The sequence below is a fragment of the Acipenser ruthenus genome, chromosome 8, assembly GCF_902713425.1.
Source record: "Acipenser ruthenus chromosome 8, fAciRut3.2 maternal haplotype, whole genome shotgun sequence".
Classification (NCBI taxonomy): Eukaryota; Metazoa; Chordata; class Actinopteri; order Acipenseriformes; family Acipenseridae; genus Acipenser; species Acipenser ruthenus.
The window spans coordinates 16,046,906-16,068,382 of NC_081196.1; the positions used below are offsets into that span (position 1 = coordinate 16,046,906).

Sequence of the window (21,477 nt, forward strand, 5' to 3'; positions counted from 1 at the left end):
GTGGCAGTAAGGTTTGAATGTGTACCGTTTCATTGAGCGAGTGTTCATCTTCTGCTTGTTGTACAATAGCCGGTTTGCTGTACATGTGACTGAAATGGAGGGATCCAAGCACAGTGGTTCAGCTGTGGCCAGGAGCAGGTGGCTCTCCAAAAGGAGTTTGTCATCCTGCAAAAGTAAAGATCCCTGAAGCACACTTTACACTGTACAGTATTTACGAATTTATATTGCATTTCTATTATAGCTAGCTAATGCCAAGAATGCTTCATTATTGGGGTTTTTTTTCTATTTACAAAAAGATAAAAAACATTGCACTGTTGTAGAAACCTACTGCATATCTGTGTTAAAAAAGTCTAATATACTGAAGTATGGAGGTGATAGATTAAGCCACTAACTAAATGAATTTCAGAAATACATGAAACCGGTATGACATATAACAATGAGACAGCACCCAAAGCATGATTGATGACTTGCTATTTATTTTTTGTATCAAAACAATTAAAAGCAGATGATAACTGGATTAGATTTCTGTATTGGGGTTTATTAATCTTATTTTTTCCAGCCACATGTCATAGAAAAATCAGTCCTTTGAGCCATGCATAAGTTTTCTATTTTTCCATTTGAAGGATCAGTGGACATCATAGGAAAGTACAACATCTGGAAAAGTGACATTTCTCAAAAAAATGCTCTCCATCATCCAAGAAGTACACATGGATTAAGATGCAATTGTTGCACCCAATTGTTGGTAATATACACAGTATGTGTGTGTATGGATGTGCAAATGTAATCTACCTGGGTCCATTTGTGGTTGTCACTTGTTATTGCATGAACATCGCAAATCAGGGTCTGCAAAAGAACAAAAATGGGGCTAAAACATTCAAGTCTTTAACAATAGCTGAAATCAAAATTACATGTATAGGCAAAACTATGAAGATGCTGATTATATGGATGCATTTCTAAAACACAACTAAACTGATACAACTTTTCCCTTGGTTCTTCCCTCCTGCAATGCTGACCACTCTTCCTATCATTTCTGTATATAACATGCCTAGCCCAATGTAATCAAGCCTGCTTCCCCTGTTGCCTCCTGAGCTCTTCAATTGTCTCAATAACATAACGGTGACTTTCCAGAACCCCACCACTTTACCTGCATTGTTGGACGCAGAAGGATGTGTCTGCTTTGGTATGTTGGCACTTTTGTATGCCCAGACTGTCGATAATCTCTAATTTCAGCAATGACACATCCACAATGGAAAATATTGACCTGTTAACCATTAAAATAGTGTGGAAGGATAAGGTTAAATACAGTACCTGTATATTTACAGCATTAACATTTTGTTTGGTTAAAAAAAATATGGATTGGTTATCTAAAAGATTGCAAACCAAGGTTTAAAATCAATTTCTCCCCTTATCAGCATTATCACTGGTCACACTTTTTCTTATGAAGATGATATTTTGGTTTCATAGCTCATTTTTTCCACCTTTTTTATTTCTGGATACACATTATAAAAATACAAAAGGAACTCAGCATGTAAACTTCTAGTGTGGTAGGTCACAGGACCTGGTTGCAGCTAGAGTTACAGCACAGGAAGTAGTAGAACCCTTTATTTCTATAGTATCTCTAGTTAAGGTATTGGCTGCATATTCCAAATTGAACTGTAAAAAACAAAAGGGTTTTCAACAAAAGAAAAGGTGAACCAGTGATGACTGCTAATGCTAATAACAGCAGAGATACTGGATTTTAAAAACTTAGCTCATCAGTAAAATACCTGATAAGCATACAATTTATTATCAAAGGTGAATAAGTTTGCTTTAAATATAAAAATGGACAGGCAACAATGAAATTAATAATAATATGTAAGTGGTAACTTTTCCACATCATGCCACTTAAGCAGTTGTAATTCAAGTCTATTGACCCTCACCTGAGACTTTTCCAAGAGGTCAACCAGAATGGGAGGCAGCTCCTCTGCATCAAGATACTCCAGTAGCTCGCCCTCTTCGTAAGGCAACCGAATAGTTTCAGAATCTAAACAGCAGAAATATCTTTTACCCCAAAGACACTTGCTCATGCAGTAAATCAGAAAATAATTTGCGATACATTGGAACCGAAAATATTCAGACAATTTCACATCCTTAGTTTTGTAGTTTTGATCTTGAACGTCACGCTAATTTTCTGAATAAGATTTGGTGCCACTATGAAATACGACGGTGCAACATACGTAAGATTTTACCAACCTGAACTTAGATTAGAAAGCTTTACATAGCTTACCTATTATTTTACTATGTTGTATTACAATTTGCTATGCTTTTACGATGTGAAGCTTTTATGAGGGAATTCCTGTTTGAATTCAGTTTCATCGTTGATGCAGATAATAGTATTATTTTACCAGAACCATTCTTTCCCCTGAGCATTAATGAATATCCCTCATTCCCAGGATACAAGTTGACCACAAGGCATGATACCGTCTCCTGCATCACCAGCTTTTCCAGTAGATTCACATTTCTCCTCAGTTTCTGCATTAAAAAAAAGATAAGTAAATGAATGCGGGATGAACCCGAGCCTCCAGAGGTTAAAGGCTAGTACATGAACTCATTGTGTCAACTAGCTTTTTTTTATTTTTATTCACCAATATGTGGGATAAATACCAGAGACATTTTATTTTACAGCCAAAAAACAACTAGTCTTACAACAATGCTGTATCTTACTGTTGTCTATTTTTTTTTTTTAATAAACACAACACACTGTTCCAAAGTTCACAATGATTTATTAGTTGACCAATGAGAAAGGGCCATTACCTTGTGCTTTTTTTCTTTTCTTTTTTAAATATAAGTGTTAGCAATTTAACGTAGTTTTGCACAATCCAAAGTACAACAGTAATTATAAAAATTGTATTAAAATGTATAGTTCAGCAATAAAATGTATACACATTGCTAGGAGGCTTACTGTACGAGAGACTTTTTAGTACTTTACCTGAATAGCAGGAGCTGTTCAAGCTCCACATCATGTAAAGTGTTCAGCAGATTTTTATTTTATTTTCCAAAGCTTAAGTACACCTTCACTTAGTAGTGTTTGAAAAACTGAAACATGAACTCTGATAAATGAATACAGTTAATGGGATCTAGGTAAACATTTTGTAGTCCTTATTTTCTTTAAAAATGTAAAATGCAATTTAGTAAAATTAACTTTTGCTTACCTTTATCTCAGGTTCTTTTTCACATTCTTCTAGGTACAGTTCATATAGTTTCTGGTATAAAGACTTCCTGTAGTATGATAGATGTGTGTTAGAGAGCCAACTTAAAACAGCAACAATATATTACAAAGAATAAAATTACCCAGAGACATCTCACCTCCCACTCGAAGAACTCCTTCTCTTAGGAGGTCGCTGTCGTGCACTTTCCACAGTGTACTGTAATAAAACAAAACACCTTGTTAATATCCACACATTTACCTCTAGAAAGCACTGAACAGCTCTGTCTGGTATTTCTTTTAATCTATGCAACTGTTTTTAATGTTGAGTAGTGATGTTTAAGTATATAATAATGTTCTTCCTTTAAAAGAGTATTTTAGGGGTGATTAGTTTTTTTTTTTAAAGGAAAAAAATGGTAAGCATTGCAACATTATCATTTGTTGTGCCAAATGTTTTTTTTTTGTTACCCAGAAGCATCTGAATCTAAATATGTTACTGAATCTAAATACATCGAATTATTTTTTCAGTAATATGATTCTGCTCCATGACAACAACTCAATTTAGTAATTACGAGAAAGGGTTTACAAAACCCACTGCAAATGGTCTACTGTATAGCGCCATAATTATGTCCCAAAATACATTTGCATATATTTTATATTGGCTAAGAAAACACTGGCCACATTTACAATGAAAACAGAGGTAGCACGCTAGGATTGCCACTCTTATTCCTAAAAAAAAAACCTTGACCCCGTTATTTTTTATTTCAACCAGGGTTTACAACGTCCCAGTGGGTGTCATTTTATGGTGACTAAGAAGGGGCTATGTTAATACTAAATATGATTAAACATGCATGGCATTAAAAAGGGTGTTTTCAACTCCAAGGATGGTTAAATGTAATTATTAAAGGTTTCGATTAAGATTCCCTTCTAGACCAAAAATTGATTCATTAATGTGCTGTAGTTGTACCAACATGCTGCCGCTACTACTAATTAAATGAAGTTGCTTTTTTTTTTTTTTAATACGCAAGTTAATATGTGCTTTGTCTTTTGGTTATTGAGCATTCCAACTATCAGAATCGCGTAAAATGTATAAAAAGATCCCAAATGTATAAAAAGTCTCCACTACTATCATTATTATATGAGAAGTATTTTGTATTAATATTTTTCAACAGCAGGATTTGATGCTGTGATCTTAAGGACCGTAAGCTAAGGGTTTACTGCTTGATCTCGTTGCTGAGATTTCAGTGACTTATCAGCCACACTTTGGAGGTATGTATATCAACTTCCATATTGCATTTATAATTTATATGTATAAAAATGTACACCATAAACAGATGTACCTGTTTCGACATTATTCAGAGAAGTATGTTGTAAAATTCTTGAATTTGTTTTTGATACCGAGTTTCACTGGCTCATGTGTTACTTGTTTTGATGTACTGCGATATGCATTTCTTTACACGAGATTTGCAACGGGTTTACAAGAGATAAGGAAGAATATTTCTGACTCAGTAAGATGAAGGTTCTTCAGTTTGTCCCTTAAATTTGACACATGTGGACCTATGGAACAAGGTTTATCGTACCAAACTGGCACTGGCCTACCCCCTCCAGGTGTTACACGCTTGGAACGTGCATTTCCACAATCTAGAAAACAGTAGTGCTATGACTATTTGATGACATCAAAATTCTAGAAAAAGTATGTTCTGTTTTGCATGCCAGAAGCCGTTACAAATGTAGCCATTGCTAAATGATGCTATATTTTAGCCGCATTTAGAGTAGTACTTGGCTGATAAATCTTTTAACAATTGTGTTACTATTGGCACATTTATGGCATTTTTTGTACGTCCAGAATTCACAAAACAATACAACATTTATAATATAAAACTGATTTTATATTTTGGAGGTACAATACATATATAATGTTGCATTTTAACATTCCTTTGCAAAATGTATTTTCTTACCTCTGCTCGATCCAACGCATATTCCAAAACTTGTTGCTAGATAAAAAAGGAGGGAATATTTGAATGATTTTCATACGCAACTACAGTGTATTAGATGGGTGATCAAAACTATCACAGGAGATTTTGCCAGTTAAACAAGAAAATAAGCATCTGAAGAGCAAGCCTATTTCATACGACTTTACATTTTACTTTAAAAAACTTTAAAAACCAGTCCTGCTGGTGTCCGCTTGAACTCCCAGGCAAATGGGCCGCTGCAGTGTGGTGTGGTGAAGATCATCAAGTCGTGGATCCACTTTCAGAATACTATGGAAATACACCATAAAACAGCCCTACAACTTTGCTTTATCCTAAGTGTTGTCTTATCTGTACAACTGAACTGCAATCAATGTAGCTATTGATAAGGTACAAAATATGAAAATTACTATTCAGTACAATTGCCTGATTTCTTTCTTTTTTTTTTTAAATCACCCAAAATATGAAGAGATATATACAGCTATGCAACTCGACTGATTCCTTACCATTGTGATTTGATAGCAGAGTATGTTGAATGATGAAAAATGATAAATGCTGTTCCAGTGAGCGCTGTTGAAGGTCACCTTCAAGCACTGTGAAAAGCAAAATAAGTAAATGGTTATTTAAAAAAACAACCCAGTCCAGTGGTAATACAGTAATAACAAACCTAAATAGCACAGACAACAATCATGAGTACTGAGCTTTACTGTCCTTGAGGGGGAAGATGCTGGAAACTGAAAGGAGAGAAAAACATGCAAGAAGGTCAAGGATTTGCACCTGGCTCTCAGAAAGCCTCCTTGGAGAGCAGAGGCTGTCTGGCTGGACTCTGAAGCTGTGAAACAGGGGAGACTGGCATGGGTGAAAAGGAGAGTGTGCAAACACAGGAAAACAAATGTGAAAAGGAGGAAGGTTTAGGTGGAGCAAACCAGCTTTGGAAATGAGGAAAGAATTATTTTATTTTATTTTTTATGATGCAGTATGACTTATTTTGATGACAGGGGATCAGAGGAGTTGAAAGGATTACCACAGGAAAGGTAGCGGGACAGAGAGGACAAATGGCACATGCAACATTTTGCAGAGCTGAGCAAATTGACCTTGGTGGAGCCCGTCCAGATGTGCAGGAAGAGGAGGAAGTGAGCGTCAGGTACCAGAGTGAGGTCGCAGAAACAAAGGCCCAGGGAGGGAGGGGAAAACCAAAGAAGGCAGAAAGGCAACGAGATGCCATGACTAGATCCACAGCAGTGGATGTCAAAAGTAATAATGAGATGTAATAATGAGGGAGGGAGATTTAATGCCATCCCACAAAGGAGAAGGCGAATAGTGGGGATGGAAGTAAGGGGGGCGGGGGAGAATAGGCGATAGTGGTATTATATGCCACTCAGGTTTGTATTTATTTAGTTTTAGGGTGTCCAGGAGGAATAGATTGTCTTTTGCATGAACAAGGAATGGCAGAATGCAGTCGTGGTTAAAGAAGAGATCCCATTGAAGGGGGTGAAGGTCACGAGGAGAGGGTGGAAGGAGCGTGGTCGATTGCTGAACTGAGAAACAGACAGTGGGGGGGGGGGGGGGGGGGTAGATAATGGTTACCTTCAATAATGCCACTGTACCACAGAAGCACAGGAGCCAGATCTGGAAACGGTACTTGGGTGAAGATTGGCAGCTCAGTGGCAGGGCAGGTGCAACAGAAACAGTGGAAAAGATGGGCATGACTGGAGTGGCCTGTGCAGGGGGAGGGAGGCTGATGCTTCCAGGTGAGTGATACGGTTTTCAAGCACATTCATATGATCAGTGACTGAAGAAACTGTGGTGTTGAGTGGTAGAATGAGTTGCTTGACAGTATGCTGATTTGGAGGCACATGTTAGAGAAAGAATCAGTGAAAGCAGATAGATCGGGAAAAATAGCAGCATTATTGTTAATATCTGAGAGATTGAGGGCTTTTATGAAGAAATTATGACAATCATGGAAATACAAACGAGATGGCACAGAAATTACAAGATGAGAGAAAAGAAGACAGTCCTTTGTTGATGGTATTAACTGTAGCTTGGTGATACGGGAGATGAAGGTCTGACTCTGGATCCAAACAACAAAGTTTAAGTTACGAGGAGGGAAGCATATCCCGTTTGAGATGGTGGGCTGATCTATAATGAGGAGGCAAGGGATCGGATGCAGTCTGGCTTGTCGGGGGAGGGGGTGGCACAGCAGTTATGTTGCGGCGGAGGAAGGAGGTAGATGAGGGGCCAGTTATTGACACTGTAGCAAGAGACCATGCTCCAGTGGCAGCTGGAAAAGGTGGGGGAGAGGGTGGGAGGAAGAGAAGCAGGTTCCAACATTAATGCATATAAGAATCCGAGCAGTCAGTCACAGTGGAGAAGCAGTGTTGAAGGGTTCAATATCTATTGATGAGAGGAGAGTCATGGAACCCGAGCCACCTTGAACAGTAGATCAACAGCAGAAGGTTCAGCTGCAGCATCCAATGTAGGAGAGAGACGGATGATTTGAGTGGATTAGAAACGTTTTTTACTGGGGTGCTGAGCTGGAAGGATGATACTGGTGCCAGAGATTTTCAGATCTGTATGAAAGGTATCAATTTTTGTTTTCCTTTTTTTTTTTGTCTTGGGATTTTGGGTAGATTACTAAACTAATGCAGATTTTTTTTTTAACCAGTGAGATTTTTAGTCTGTAAACCAAAATTAGCCAAATTAGCAAACCAATGGATTTGTCTGATTTATTGTCCAAGTTGTATTAAAGTTGAAGCATGCGTCTGAATACGGAGCATAACGAAAAGCCAGACGAAACGAAAAGCGAGAAAGGAAATAAGGGTGTGACCTAGGGGTTAAATAGGCAGAACTGGGTGGAGGAGCCCTAGCTCCTACCCCCTGAACCACACTCCAAGGTTACAATAAGTGGCTGTCACTGGCTTACAGAATACACACACTTAGCATTGTGATGGAACAGTGCTCCAACAGCTTCACCTAGGGGAAAGCTTAATTCCATTGGTTTACTTTACTACTTATGTCATTAACATTTTAGAAACAAATAACCAACAGTTCCTGTTTACAATAAATGAATAAATATTACAATTTTCCAAGTATTTGTTTCCTCTCAAAATAATATTTGTCCATAACTATAAAACAACACGAGACATGAAGTAATACTCACTTACTACATTATATTAATATAATTAAATACCTTTCCAAAAGGAAACAAAATAGCCTTGGCAGACTCTTGGAACTTAGTAAGTGGATTTTCTAAAACCTTATTTTTTTTGTCAAGACAGCAGATTAAACTTAGTATGAACCTCTTACTGAGTTTCTTACAAAAATTTGCTTATTTAACAGTGTAATGTGAATGCTGCACATACATCTGCAAGAAAGAAAAAGTGATCCATTAAAAAAGAAAGTGATCCACATAAGTAGCGGCCTTTCTATTGTATCCTGCAGGCTACATGCGACCACTGCTTTCTCCAAGTTAACTGTTTGCTTGTTGCTGTGTCTAATTAGGAAATCCCCCATTTTGCCAGAAAAGCTGCCACTGAAATCTGAAAACAAACTGGATGTAAAGGTGATTATAATCACCTTGTGATTATGTTGTTACTGTGAAACAGATGTCACAATAGATGTCAATTAAATTGGTCATTAATAGACTATTAGAACTACAAAATACATAATGAATGAACTAACAGAAAAAAATACATTTATATTGGAAATCTGCATTCTTGAGAGCAAACACAATATTGTATTATTAAAACTGTCAACTTAAGCAACCAACATTAGGAAGTCAAACATAAAACATTAAATAGGTAAACCAAGACCTCTCTAGGTCTACAAATGGTGCTTGGTCCAAAAAGTCAGGTATGGACATTTTGGACAGGACAATCTCACTTTTGGAACACTGGTCCCAGTGTACCCAGAACTTTTCTTGGGACGCTCATTTTGTGAATTACTGAACAGTCTACAATCATATTTGCAACCAATCACAGAGAATTGCTGGTGGGTTTATCCACTGACTGCTGCTAAAACGAGTTGGCAGCTATCCTGGTCTGAATCATCACTCTTGCAGCCTGAAGAGGTTAGACTCGGCTCATACAGGTACTATTGTGTTGGAATTATTCTCCTCATCCTTGATATTTTTATATCTTCGTGTGTAGCTTTGTACATCAAAATATCACATCACAACAATAGGAGGGTGTGACAGGGAGCTGGGTCGCTGGTTCCTGCGCAAGTGTGTGTGCCTGGGAGAAATCAGCTGCGACACGCAGCTGGAGACGCGTTGCTAAGCAACCAGCTGAGCGGGAGGTTCGCCCGGAGCTAAGCTGATAGGGCGGTCTGGATTGGCTGAGGGGCGTGCCTGGGGATGCTGCGCAGAGCTCAAAAAGCCGCTGCGCTAAAGCTCGGGGCTGCTGCAATGCCACTGACACACAGACGGGCGTGGTGTGTTTGTTGACATCCAAGAGGGGAGCGTCCACTCTGCAGCAGCTACTACCACAGAGCCCTTTAACTGCAAGATGGTGCCTGTGAAGGCGATTGCCCAGCCAGGACCGTCGGAGCGGCCTGGAGTCGCTGGGAGGCCAGGACTTTGGAAGCAACAGAACACAAGTAGGTCAGCGGAATGTGGATCCCAAAACAGTATAGAGAGGGTTACGTAGCGTACTAGGTTCCTGGAGTGGGACGTTCCTTTTAGTGGGACTAGCGCTCATCACTTTGTGTGGCAAACTTTTATTTTTAGCTTTGTTTTGTTTTGATTCCTTTATTAAATGTGACACTAGGGTTACCACTGTTGGTACCCTAGTGTCAGTATTGTGTTGAAATGAAATCTACAGATGCGCCTAAGCGGTGTATCAGCACCAATGCTCTGTGTCTGTGCCAGTATTTCCAGTGCCTACCCACACACGCAACACATCCTCTGTTACAGAGGGGCTGTAAACATATTTTCTCTTGAAATAAGTCTATATTCACTTTCACCACAGGTACCTTCTAAGAAACGTATGTTAGTGAATAATAAATTATTTGTGAACTATTATTTTCACATGTGAAACTCAAGTAAAAAAAAAAATGTCAAGTTTACAATATTTTATTATTTCTTTTAAGTATACATTTTATGTTGTTTTTAGCAATAATCAAATACAATACATTTAATTTTATAAATGAGATAGTGGAGTACTGTATATGACACAAATAGTTTAAACCAATTACAAAAAAGAATCACGTCCTCATTTAATTACCTTTCTTCAATCAATCAATGTATTTTTATATAGCACCTTTCATAGCAACCCATCCCAAAGCGCAAAACAAGCAAAAAATAAAACATTTACAACAATTAAAATACTAACAAATAAAATATAATGCATATGCTTGAAAAAAACAGTAAGTTTTTATAAAGACTTAAATTCCTCCAGAGTCAGAGTTTCTGACAACTGGAGGCAGGGAATTGCAGAGGGAGGGAGCACAAGTACAAAAACTCCGACCTCCCAGAGTGACATACCTAAATAAGGGTCAGCAACTTAAAACTAGGGATATAGGGATGCAGTAATTCAGATAAGTATGTAGGCCCTATTCCCCGAGCAGCATTATAAGTCAAGGGTAAGATCTTAAATGTAATACGAAACTTCACAGGCAGCCAGTGCAACTTTTCCAAAACAGGTGTAATATACTCAGTCCTTTTTGTACCAGTCAATATTCATGCAGCTGCATTTTGGACCAGTTGTACTGATTCACCAGGTGAGAAGGCAGCCCAATCAACAATGCATTACAGTAATCAATATGCAATGTTACAAAAGCATGGATCAGAAAATCTCAGCATCCTTCTGTAAAAGGTAAGAGCGAACTCTATGTTCTGTAAGTGGTAGAAAGAAGACTTAAACACCGACGAAACATGAGCCTCAAAACTAAGACCAGAACCTAAGATTACTCTTTAAAAATATCTAAATAAGATGCCTTAGAGGCTAGGGTGGTCTCAATCCCTTTAAGTTTCTCCAAATAGTTTTATTTCCAAATTTTGTTTTTAACACGTTTTAAGCCGACAGGTATCACTTAAAACAGAAAATAACCTGTGAAAACCATGTTAATTGTATGATGACATTTCCTGCCTTGTCTGTGCAGTTTTTCAGTACCGATCAATGATGATGAGAAAGCGTCTCCTAACAATCCGAAAACTTATCTGCGCATTTTACATAAGCTAATGATAACGCTAATATTAAGGGAGATTAAATAGTGTTCAATTCGTAAGTAAATAAGTGACAGCATTTCATTTGATCTAAAAAGGAAAAAGACAGGATATTTAACACATTTCATCACCTTTCCACCACATATCCACCCGTATCTATTAATCACGGCACATGTAATGATCCAAGCAGAAGCAACAATGGGAAACAAACATACATAACAAATACCATGTCATAATAAATGGTAAGAAAATTAAATAGATTCTATGAAGTAACCATTTAATAATTAGAAATATTGAGATGTATTTTTTTCATACAGGAAGGGTCTGGTTTGCAGATTGGACACTGGAGGAGAGCATATATAGAGATTATGAGAGAGAGAGAGAGAGAGATAGAGAGAGAGAGAGGATCCAGTTTCTTAGGCACAAAAGGGACTATATTTGCAGCAGTAATCAGCAATAAAATAGTTTTTTTTGTGAATTTGATATTATTGAATTGCTACTGGGTAATCTAATAAATGGGTAATCTGTATTTGTATTTGCTTGCGATTGTAAGTCGCCCTGGATAAGGGCGTCTGCTAAGAAATAAATAATAATAATAATAATAATATACTTCTCGTGTCGAAATGAAAAAAGCACTACAGTATCACCAGTAATTCAAGATGGGTTGACACTTATTTATGTGCTTTTAAAATATTGCATTTTAATTAGATATGGGCATTGAAGAACAACATTTCACATTAGGAAGAACTGCTATCATTTGAAAACTGCATGCATTGTTACTGTAGCCCCCACGAAAAAAACGCACAATTGTTGTTTTATTTGCCCATCCCCCCCACAGAATGTACACTAGCCCGTTCTGCGTTCCTCTCTCAACTTCCTCCACAAAAAACATTTTGTCCAAAATAATAATAATAATAATAATAATAATAATAATTCTTAGACAACAGTAAATGCAATAAGTGTATGGAAATGTTTATATCTGTGTGGCAAGATACATGGTGTGCAGTGGAAGTGCATCAAGAACAAGATCCCACGCGACACTGACAGCACTACACCAAATTCACCAGCCTTTTTGTAGCACATTTTTTATTTACATTTTACGATGAAATGCACCAACGTGTCAGGCTCGACCGAACACAACACGAAACGTCATTTGTTATTTTAAAGAAACACTTCCCCCGCAAGATAAATTAAAAAGAACAGCATCAGTCGTGCTCGTAGAAGTTGTTCGGATCCACGCAAAACAAAAACAATGTGACATGCACAAAAACAAATTCAGTGTGTAAAGTCACTTGCCGTTTGTGTTTCATCCCATTTGTGTTGTTCATCACATTTACCCGGCAGTAAATAAAGAATAACTCTGTCAGTGTGGTGTTTCAGTGCCTTTCCAGCAAGTATGTAGCAGCCATTTTCCTCCAGCGCATCAAAACACAGCTTCCGGTAAGAGGCTGAACCTGCTCAGGTGACCTGTGCATTGCTGTAGCTCTCACTGAGCGTGTGCTGCGGCTCATTTTATTTTATTTTATTTATTTATTTATTTTTTTGCATCTTTGCGTTAACTTGAATGTTTTTGCTCCTCTGTGAATGACTGAATCGCTGTTCCCATTAAAATGCAAGCAAAACCACAACAACATATGTTGTTAATATTATACATGGGTTTGGAAAAATGTTGCTTTTTTATGCAATTGGAAATATTCTAAAATATTGGACTCAAGAATTGTTTTGTCAAGGATTGCCTCAAAATACATCTTTGGTATTTAGAATGCTTTCTTTATTACACTTTGGTATTCATTTTTATTATTTTATTATAACTTATAAGTGGAGGAATTACAATTTTCCTCATGTTTCTTTGATAGAGGGACCCCTGCAGTTCAAAATGAGGTAGACTGGTGGCAGACCAGTGTCAGGACTAATGTCACAGGTTTTGTAGGCACATGATATGGCCAATATTTTTAGAATTACGTTCGTAGAGGTGGTAGGATAAACCACAACTTATTTTGCTTTTAAAAAATGTGTTTTTGGTAATAACCTGAAATTGGTCCCTTAATGAAAGTGGAACCGATTAACGTAAAAACCCTAAGGTAAAAACTCTAAGGTTTAATTTGCACCATGAATAATACGTAGGATATTAAATCACAGAAATATTGCTTCTACCTGTTAAATATAGTTATCAAATTATTGGCCAATAATTATATGTAATAGTTAAAATACAGAGTCTGAACTCTTAATTATGAACACCACTCTGTACTTTTACTGGTTCCTTTATAGAACAAATAACGCTTTTTTTACAAGTAGTTATTCTTTTCACAGTTACTGATTTTCAGTTCATAAATGGTGTAGGTGAGTTAAATAAGGTAGTACACCATGACTATGTTGCACCAGCTGTGCGTAAGCTCTTATTTAGCTTAGTTATAGCTAGGGCCCTTTGTTTTTGGTTTATACTGATTTTTACCAAAAAATGTCAGGGTTTTACAAATATATATATATATATATATATATATATATATATATATATATATATATATATATATATATATATACTGTATATATATATATATATATATATATATATATATATATATATATATATACTGTATATATATACTCATATATATACTCAAGTGCATAAAAATAGATGATTATATTAAGAGGATACAATACATTACATTAGATGTGCTTATGTTAATAATAAATGAGGCAGCGTGTATATGCAATAGTTATACACACACTTATAACCCAGGGTTGGCAATGGAATGTGAAACAAGCAATGTGATTGGCCGAACAAGGTTCCAGCTGTCTGTATATTACATGGATACCGACAGTTGGAGCCTTGTCACATATTTGAAATCACTACACTGCCTCACAGAAGATAAAGTACCGGTAGCCATCTTGTTTACAGTTACAGATGTACAGTAACTATCAAACCTTAAAAAAAACCTTAAAAGTAGTAAGTAGACATGGCGATTTGGATGAAGAACAATTAAGAACTGGAAGGGCAAAATGGAAAAAAAATACCAAAAAAAAAAATTCTGCTCCATTACAGTAGTAAATTCACTAATTATCAGTACAATGTTCTTCGATCTTTCAAAGCAAAGAATGTAAAACAAATTACATAGCCAGTTAATATGGTTATACAAAATATTGCACATTTTTACTTTATTATTTAAGTTGTACTGGAGTGACAAATACCTACAGTGCCAAATGCTGCCAGGAAACTCTATTTGGCAGAGACAGTATTTGCACCTGGTCAAAACATGACAGCTTTATTCTGAAACAGTGAATTCTGTGGGCTGGTTTTGAATGGAGCAGATTTACAGGGACGTCGCTTGGAGATTCGGGTTATCCCTTAAGAAATTTCTCAACCCAGTAATCCAAGTGAAGAACGTACAACGAAGTCCACACAAAAACACACAATGCCGTGAAGAGGTGGAGAGGTGTTCTCAAGAAAAGATGGACGGTTGTGTCTCCACGTTGGTATGTCTTTTTAATTGCATCACATACTGTTTAATATAATCAAAAGAATATTTAACATACTGTACGTCTGAAATCCTTATATACCCCACTCTAGATTTTTTTAAAATGTATGAGTCCCCCTATTTTTTTTTTTTTTTTACTTTTTTTTCTACACAAGCACACTGTTTATATTATATGTTGCTGAAAAATAACTTTTCAGACAGAAAATTCCAAGAAGCGTTTCATAAAATGTTTGTTTCATATTGCACAAATGAATAAAATATGGGGTAAGGAGAAAGTTTAGACGAATCGTGCATATTATTCTCAATATATATATATTTTAAATAATACAAAATACTTCTCAGCATTTTCTAACTCCCTGAAATGTTTATATAGACATATTTCTTTCACAGGTATAAACATGGAGCTTGACAGCGCTGTTGCTATAGGGGGAGCATGCGTTGTCCTGCATAACACTGCAAGAGTGTGGAGTGTTCCTTTGGAATATGACACTGGTTTCACTCCAGATGCTTCTGATTCAAACACCCTGTACTCAGGCCTCACATACCGATGGCATTATTGTTCGATCACATGTTGCTGCCAATTATTTCTCATAATATGGCCTATATGTGTGTGTGTGGCGTAACATGAAGAGCTTGAAAATGTGTTAAGGGCTCTAAATTGGCAACAAAAAGGGCAAGGCCAAAATGACCTTCAGTTCAATAAATTTGTAGAGGGCACTGAGGCCACTAAAACTTAAGTCAAGGGCACGACGGCCACAATGGCCGTGAATAGACATGCATTTTGGTTTCGAGCCCTGGTAAACTGACAAAAGGGTTTGGCATGTCCAAGTATAGGCATCCCATATAATTCATTATAGCCTATTAAATAATGAAAACAGTGTGTCTGCTCATTGCTATGACAACAGCTCTGCCAGTTTTCCAAGCTGTTTTCCAAAGTCATATATTTTGTACAGTACTTCTTCAGCTTCAAGATTTTTTTAATTTTTCTATTTTTATTTTATTTTTTAAAAACCTTAAAATTAAAGCCAGCATTTTAAACCTGAAAGGTTAGTCCAAAATCTACAATTTCCAAAGGGCAAAGGGTTAATGCTGTTGACTCTGTCTTGTATTATATAACCCCATAATCTGGCTTTCGTGGCTGTAAAACGGCTCCCTCACACCCTCACACAAAGATAGTTACAGAGCAGAAGAGAAAACTATGTATTTGATAATACATGTTTAATTTGAACAATTTTAATAACTGTTTACACAGTTTGTAACCATACATGGTATGCCCACAGAGAGAAACTACTTAATAGGATTAATGGTATTAAATAAGAACAGATTGTGAGCACAGCCAAATGTATAACAAACAGGAGTAGAAATCAACAGGTAACCGTTGTCATAGAACACAGAGCTGCTGATATTTCACATCTGCCAGCAGGTGTCACTGTTGGGCAGTGATATCTAAGGAGTTCCATAATATGAAAAGTAGAAAAATAGCAGCAAAGATGTGACTGTAAGTGATACCAGATCTTTGGCAACTAACTGTAAAGCACTCTGAAAGACTAAAAGCACTCAGCATTAACGTTATAAAACATTTTATTGGAAACGTTAGAGTTATAAAAACAAATGTTTTGGCTGCTGCCTTTTGAGTGGTCGACATCACAGCAGCAAAATCAACCAATGCTGTTAGAAATATTGTTAAACATTTACCATTGGCTGATAGTGAAACAACAGTCTAAAGTTAAATCAGTACCAATTGTTATCCCTTTATAATACAACCACAAAGAAACAGACGCAACCCTGAACATTATCTCCACAATCTGATACTCTCAGCAACGAAATAATGTTTCATGACAATTGAATAAGCAGTGTTTCAGATATATGGAAAAACATACGTACAAAACCGCCTCCACTGCTTTATATCCGCATTCACAGGGGATTCCCCCCAGTGAGGAAGCAGGCTGTGTCAGCATTTTTAAGTGGTAACTGGAAACATATTGCTGCATACTACTGTAGAAAAAAAAAGAAAAAAAAAAACCTCTACACTGTTGTAGCAGTTTAAAACTAGAGATTTAATTTGTTTAAAAAAGGGTTAGTAAAGTTTCCGGTACATATTTATTTTACATTGCCATGGTTTGCCATGTTTTTTACAATTACAGTGGCTCTCAAAAGTCCCCCCTCCCCCTTGGACTTTTCCACATTTTATTTTGTTACAACTTGGAATCAAAATGGATTTAATTAGGAGTTTTTGCCACTCATCAGCACAAAAAAGTCCATAATGTCAAAGTGAAAAATAAAATCTACAAATTTGGATAAGTCTCTACCAGCTTTGCACATCTGGACACTGCAATCTTTGCCCATTCTTCTTTGCAAAATTGCTCAAGCTCCGTCAAGTTGGATGGGGACCTTTGGTGAACAGCAATTTTCAACTCTTTCCACATATTCTCAATTGGATTGAGGTCCGTGCTGTGACTGGGCCACTCCAGGACATTGACCTTTTTGTTTTTAAGCCACTCCAGTGTGGCTTTGGCTGTATGTTTGGGGTCATTGTCCTGCTGGAAGATGAATCTTCTCCCAAGTCCCAGGTCTCTTGCAGACTTGCAGCAGGTTTTCCTCCAGGATTTCTCTGTACTTTGCTGCATCCATTTTGCCCTCTATCTTCACAAGCTTTCCAGGCCCTGATGCAGAGAAGCATCCCCATAGCATGGTGCTGCCACCACCATGCTTCACGGTAGAGATGGTGTTCTCAGGATGATGCTTAGCGTTGAGGCCAAAAAGCTATATTTTGGTCTCATCAGACCATAGAATCTTCTTCCACTTGGTCTCAGAGTCTCCCACATGCCTTCTGGCAAACTCTAGCCGAGATTTGATGTGAGTTTTTTTCAACAATGGCTTTCTTTTTGCCACTCTCCCATAAAGGCCAGTTTTGTGAAGCACCCGGGCTATTGTTCCTGTATGTACAGTGTCTCCCAGCTCAGCCGTGGAAGACTTGTAACTCTTTGAGAGTTGCCATAGGCCTCTTGGTGGCCTCCCTGACTAGTGCCCTTCTCGCCCAGATAGTTTTTGAGGACGGCCTGTTCTAGACAGATTCACAGTTGTGCCATATTCTCTCCATTTCTTAATAATGGACTTTACTGTGCTCTGGGGGATATTCAATGCCTTGGAAATGTTCTTATATCCTACCCCTGATTGGTGCTTTTGAAGAACCTTATTCCGGATTTGCTTTGAATGTTCCTTCATCTTTATGATGTAGTTTTTGTTAGGAAATGTACTAACCAACTGTGGGACCTCCCAGAGACCGGTGTATTTAACCTGAAATCATGTGAAACACCTTAATTGCACACAGGTGGACTCCATTCAAATAAGTATGTGACTTCTAAAGACAATTGGTTGCACCAGAGCTTATTTAGGTGTGTCATAGCAAAGGGGGTGAATACTTATGCAATCAATTATTTTCTGTTTTATTTTTGTAATTAATTTAGAACAATTTGTAGATTTTATTTTTCACTTTGACTTGACTTTTGTGTTGATCAGTGGCAAAAACTCCTTATTAAATCCATTTTGATTCCATGTTGTAACACAATAAAATGTGGAAAAGTCCAATACTCGAATACTTTTGAGAGCCACTGTACCAAGCTACACTTTACCACAATGCTTTACTGAAATAAAGGGCAGGACAATAGATTTGAAAGCTGAGGGACTACGTGTGGTGAGTCTGAGTATTTACTAAATGGAACAGAACAGACATACAGACCACCAAGTGCCCAGAGGAAGATGTGGGGATAAGCCTTCAAAAGCGAAACAAGCCTCAGTCTAGGAGTCTAGTGGTCCTGCAGGAACTGATTGTTCTGTCTTGTGAAGAAAAAATAATGTATATCTTGATTTTAGCTGTGGGGCTTGGAGATGCAGTTCATACACGCCCTTATCTTTAGCTGTTAAATATCAGTTTTGCAGCCTCAAGCGTATATATTTTCCTGGCTCCACTGAATGGAAAGACATAAACTGTATTTATTTAATTTACCACAAACTGCGATCAAAAGGAGTGATAATCGGCAGGTGTTCATTGCACAGCGAATCTGCAACTACTGTACACTCCCGTTATGCCCAGCAGAAGTCACTGTCGAGCCAAGTTAGGATGTCCCATAGGCAGGGCTTCCCAATCCTGGTCCTGAGGGACCCCTGTGTCTGCTGGTTTTCATTCCAGCTGTTTTCAGTTACTTAATCAAACCTTTAATTGAAGTAATAATGTGTTTAATTAGACCTTTTTAATTGTTCTCAGCTCCTAAAAAGTTGCCGATTTCAAGTTACTTATAAAATGGTATAGTTAACTTGAAATTTCCAACTATTTAAAAGCTGAAAACAATTAAATAGGTCTAATTAAGCTAATAGTTCAATTAAGGGTTCAATTAAATAATTGAGAACTCAGCTGGAATGAAAACTAGCAGACACAGGGGTCCATAGGGGATACAGGGACTAAAGGGGATAACAAATTGAACATGTCTCATCAGTGTTTCAATGCCTGCATTGGTCCAGAAATGTACATATATAGCTACATTAAACAAAATTTGGATTAAGTCCAAACATGGCAGGTCAAGAAGACCCCTTCATTTTAGATAGCATTGGTCCACATTTTTTATTGTAGTTACTCCTGTCTTTTCAACTTATGCCCCTTTCACACTGGCATGCTCTACCCGGGTCAGAAGCTACCCGGGTCAGGACCTGGTGTCATGCAGGTCGGGTATCGCGATTTCACACTGTGTTTGACAAAGGTTTAGGGTTAGGTTGACCTGGGTGACAGACGCAAATGCATAATATGCGTATCAATGCCCCGGAAGCAGTTTGTTACTAACGCTTCCATCCAAGCTTCTCTGGATTGAACCATCTGACCAAATGTTGATTACAGCACATGTTTCTAGATTCCTATGGCTTAACAAAATAAACAGAAATGTTCCTTGCGGAAGTGAAACCTTCACGCAGGCGTGGCTGTCTGTTATTGTGTCGGCTCACGAATGGCAGTCAAGCATTTTGTCTTGCTCAACCCGGGTCAAAACATGTCAACCCACATCCTGAGGTGGGTCGCTGGGACCCGGGTTAATCAGACAAATGATTTGTAATTAGGTCAACGCAATCTAAACTAATAGCATGTAGTGTGTTGGGTATCTTTTCTTGTATAATAATGTAATCTTGTGCAAGAGGGGTGCCAAGGTGCTCAAGCAATGCAAAATGATATGTCTTATAATTAGTGATAGGACAAATATCTGAATATTGGAATGAATATTTTTTGACGTGTAATCGGATACAAAAATCAGATGTTTTTATTCGATAGAAATGACAAACATACCTTGCACTTATTTACCACCTCACCAGAAGCTGCGCAACAGTTTCATAAATGGCAAATGAAAAAGAGCTCTGTGTGATATGTGAGATTAATATATTATAAAAAAAACACAGGATCAACACGGCAGCTCTTGAGCCTCTATTTAAAAGTTTTAGACAGCAAAAAGTAAACAAACCAGATTATGCATAGATTATGCTGCTGCTTTAGAAGGAATCAGAATCTCACGGAACAGAAAAAAGCCAAACATGTCATTCTGAAATGCCTCGCTTAAACAGTGCCCAACTTGCTGGAAATGTCGTGTAGTGATTTTTATATACAGATTTTATATATTACATATTGTTGTGACTTTCTGTTATGTGGAATGCAATAAACGAGAACCAAAATGGTGACTTCTTTCCCTGTCATTTTACAGCTCTATTTCCACTTTGTTTTATTTGAAGTGTTTAAAGTTAAATTTCAGTTTTCATTTGCTTGTTCAGCTACAAAAAGGCACAAGTTATCATTTTATGAAAATGTATCTATGGCCACTGTTTACTGTGAAGAAACGGCAATGACAAGGAATGAACAAAACAACGTTGAACTTGAACTGCTATCCCTAATGCATCCTTTGTTTTGTAGATAATTCACTGGGGTAAAGTAAGGCCTACACAATGTATTCTTTACTCCTGCGATATTTTTCTACTTTAACGTATTACATATTGTAATGTCTTGCTGTAAAATAAAGGCACACACACGGGCCATGCCCCTCTGCCTCTTCTGCTATGCTATCTCTGCCTGTGTTCTGAGCAATATAATGGCTTGTATTACTTTTTGGAAACAAACAAATATTTAAATTATGAGTGAATATCCAAACAGGAAAATCCTGTGTTTGTCCCAGCACTACTTATAATTAGGGGTTTACCTAATTCACGATTTCGCGGAAATCGGGAAATTGAGGGGTCACCGTGAAATTCACCTCTTTAGGGGCTAAAGCCGGGACAGACAGGCGCAGTGCGGCTCGGCACGCAAGGCATTTTGTTGTCTGTATCGCTGCTGTTGCTTTCATATGGTGTTGGACAGACGGTACCGCTCAAATCGAAACCAGAGCGTTTTCTTCTGACTGCCGCGCGGTATCGTTGGTGGATTAAGGATTAACGAAGTGCTGACAACAAAGAATACTACAGACACTGCCAAACAGAACGTAAAACAAATAACAGCTTTCAGAAAACAAACTTGAAAGTCAGCGCAGACAAAAACTATTCCTGTCGGTCTAGCACAGCCATCTTGCTTCAAACAACTGCTGATTACCTTTTTTAACGCAGTTAGAATTTTTGACCCGAACAACATGTTTTCTTTCTTTTGACTCGGTATTAATAAAATAC

General features: G+C 37.5%; 1 protein-coding gene across 4 annotated transcripts in view; it reads right to left on the reverse strand.

Annotated features, from left to right (window-relative positions):
• The window catches only part of LOC117407094 (transcription factor SPT20 homolog), a 32,902-nt gene extending 20,105 nt beyond the window's left edge, over positions 1-12,797 (reverse strand). For all 4 annotated transcript variants that reach the window (XM_059028609.1, XM_059028611.1, XM_059028610.1 and 1 more), the window contains exons 1-10: positions 12,614-12,797; positions 5,661-5,747; positions 5,143-5,178; positions 3,346-3,404; positions 3,192-3,258; positions 2,385-2,511; positions 1,920-2,023; positions 1,145-1,261; positions 790-843; positions 26-165 (exon numbers count right to left, since the gene is read on the reverse strand). In XM_059028609.1, coding sequence (XP_058884592.1) covers positions 26-165; positions 790-843; positions 1,145-1,261; positions 1,920-2,023; positions 2,385-2,511; positions 3,192-3,258; positions 3,346-3,404; positions 5,143-5,178; positions 5,661-5,663 — 707 coding nt within the window. In that variant the 5' untranslated portion in view covers positions 5,664-5,747; positions 12,614-12,797. The remainder of the gene's footprint in view (positions 1-25; positions 166-789; positions 844-1,144; positions 1,262-1,919; positions 2,024-2,384; positions 2,512-3,191; positions 3,259-3,345; positions 3,405-5,142; positions 5,179-5,660; positions 5,748-12,613) is intronic.
• Positions 12,798-21,477: the final 8,680 nt, after the last annotated feature.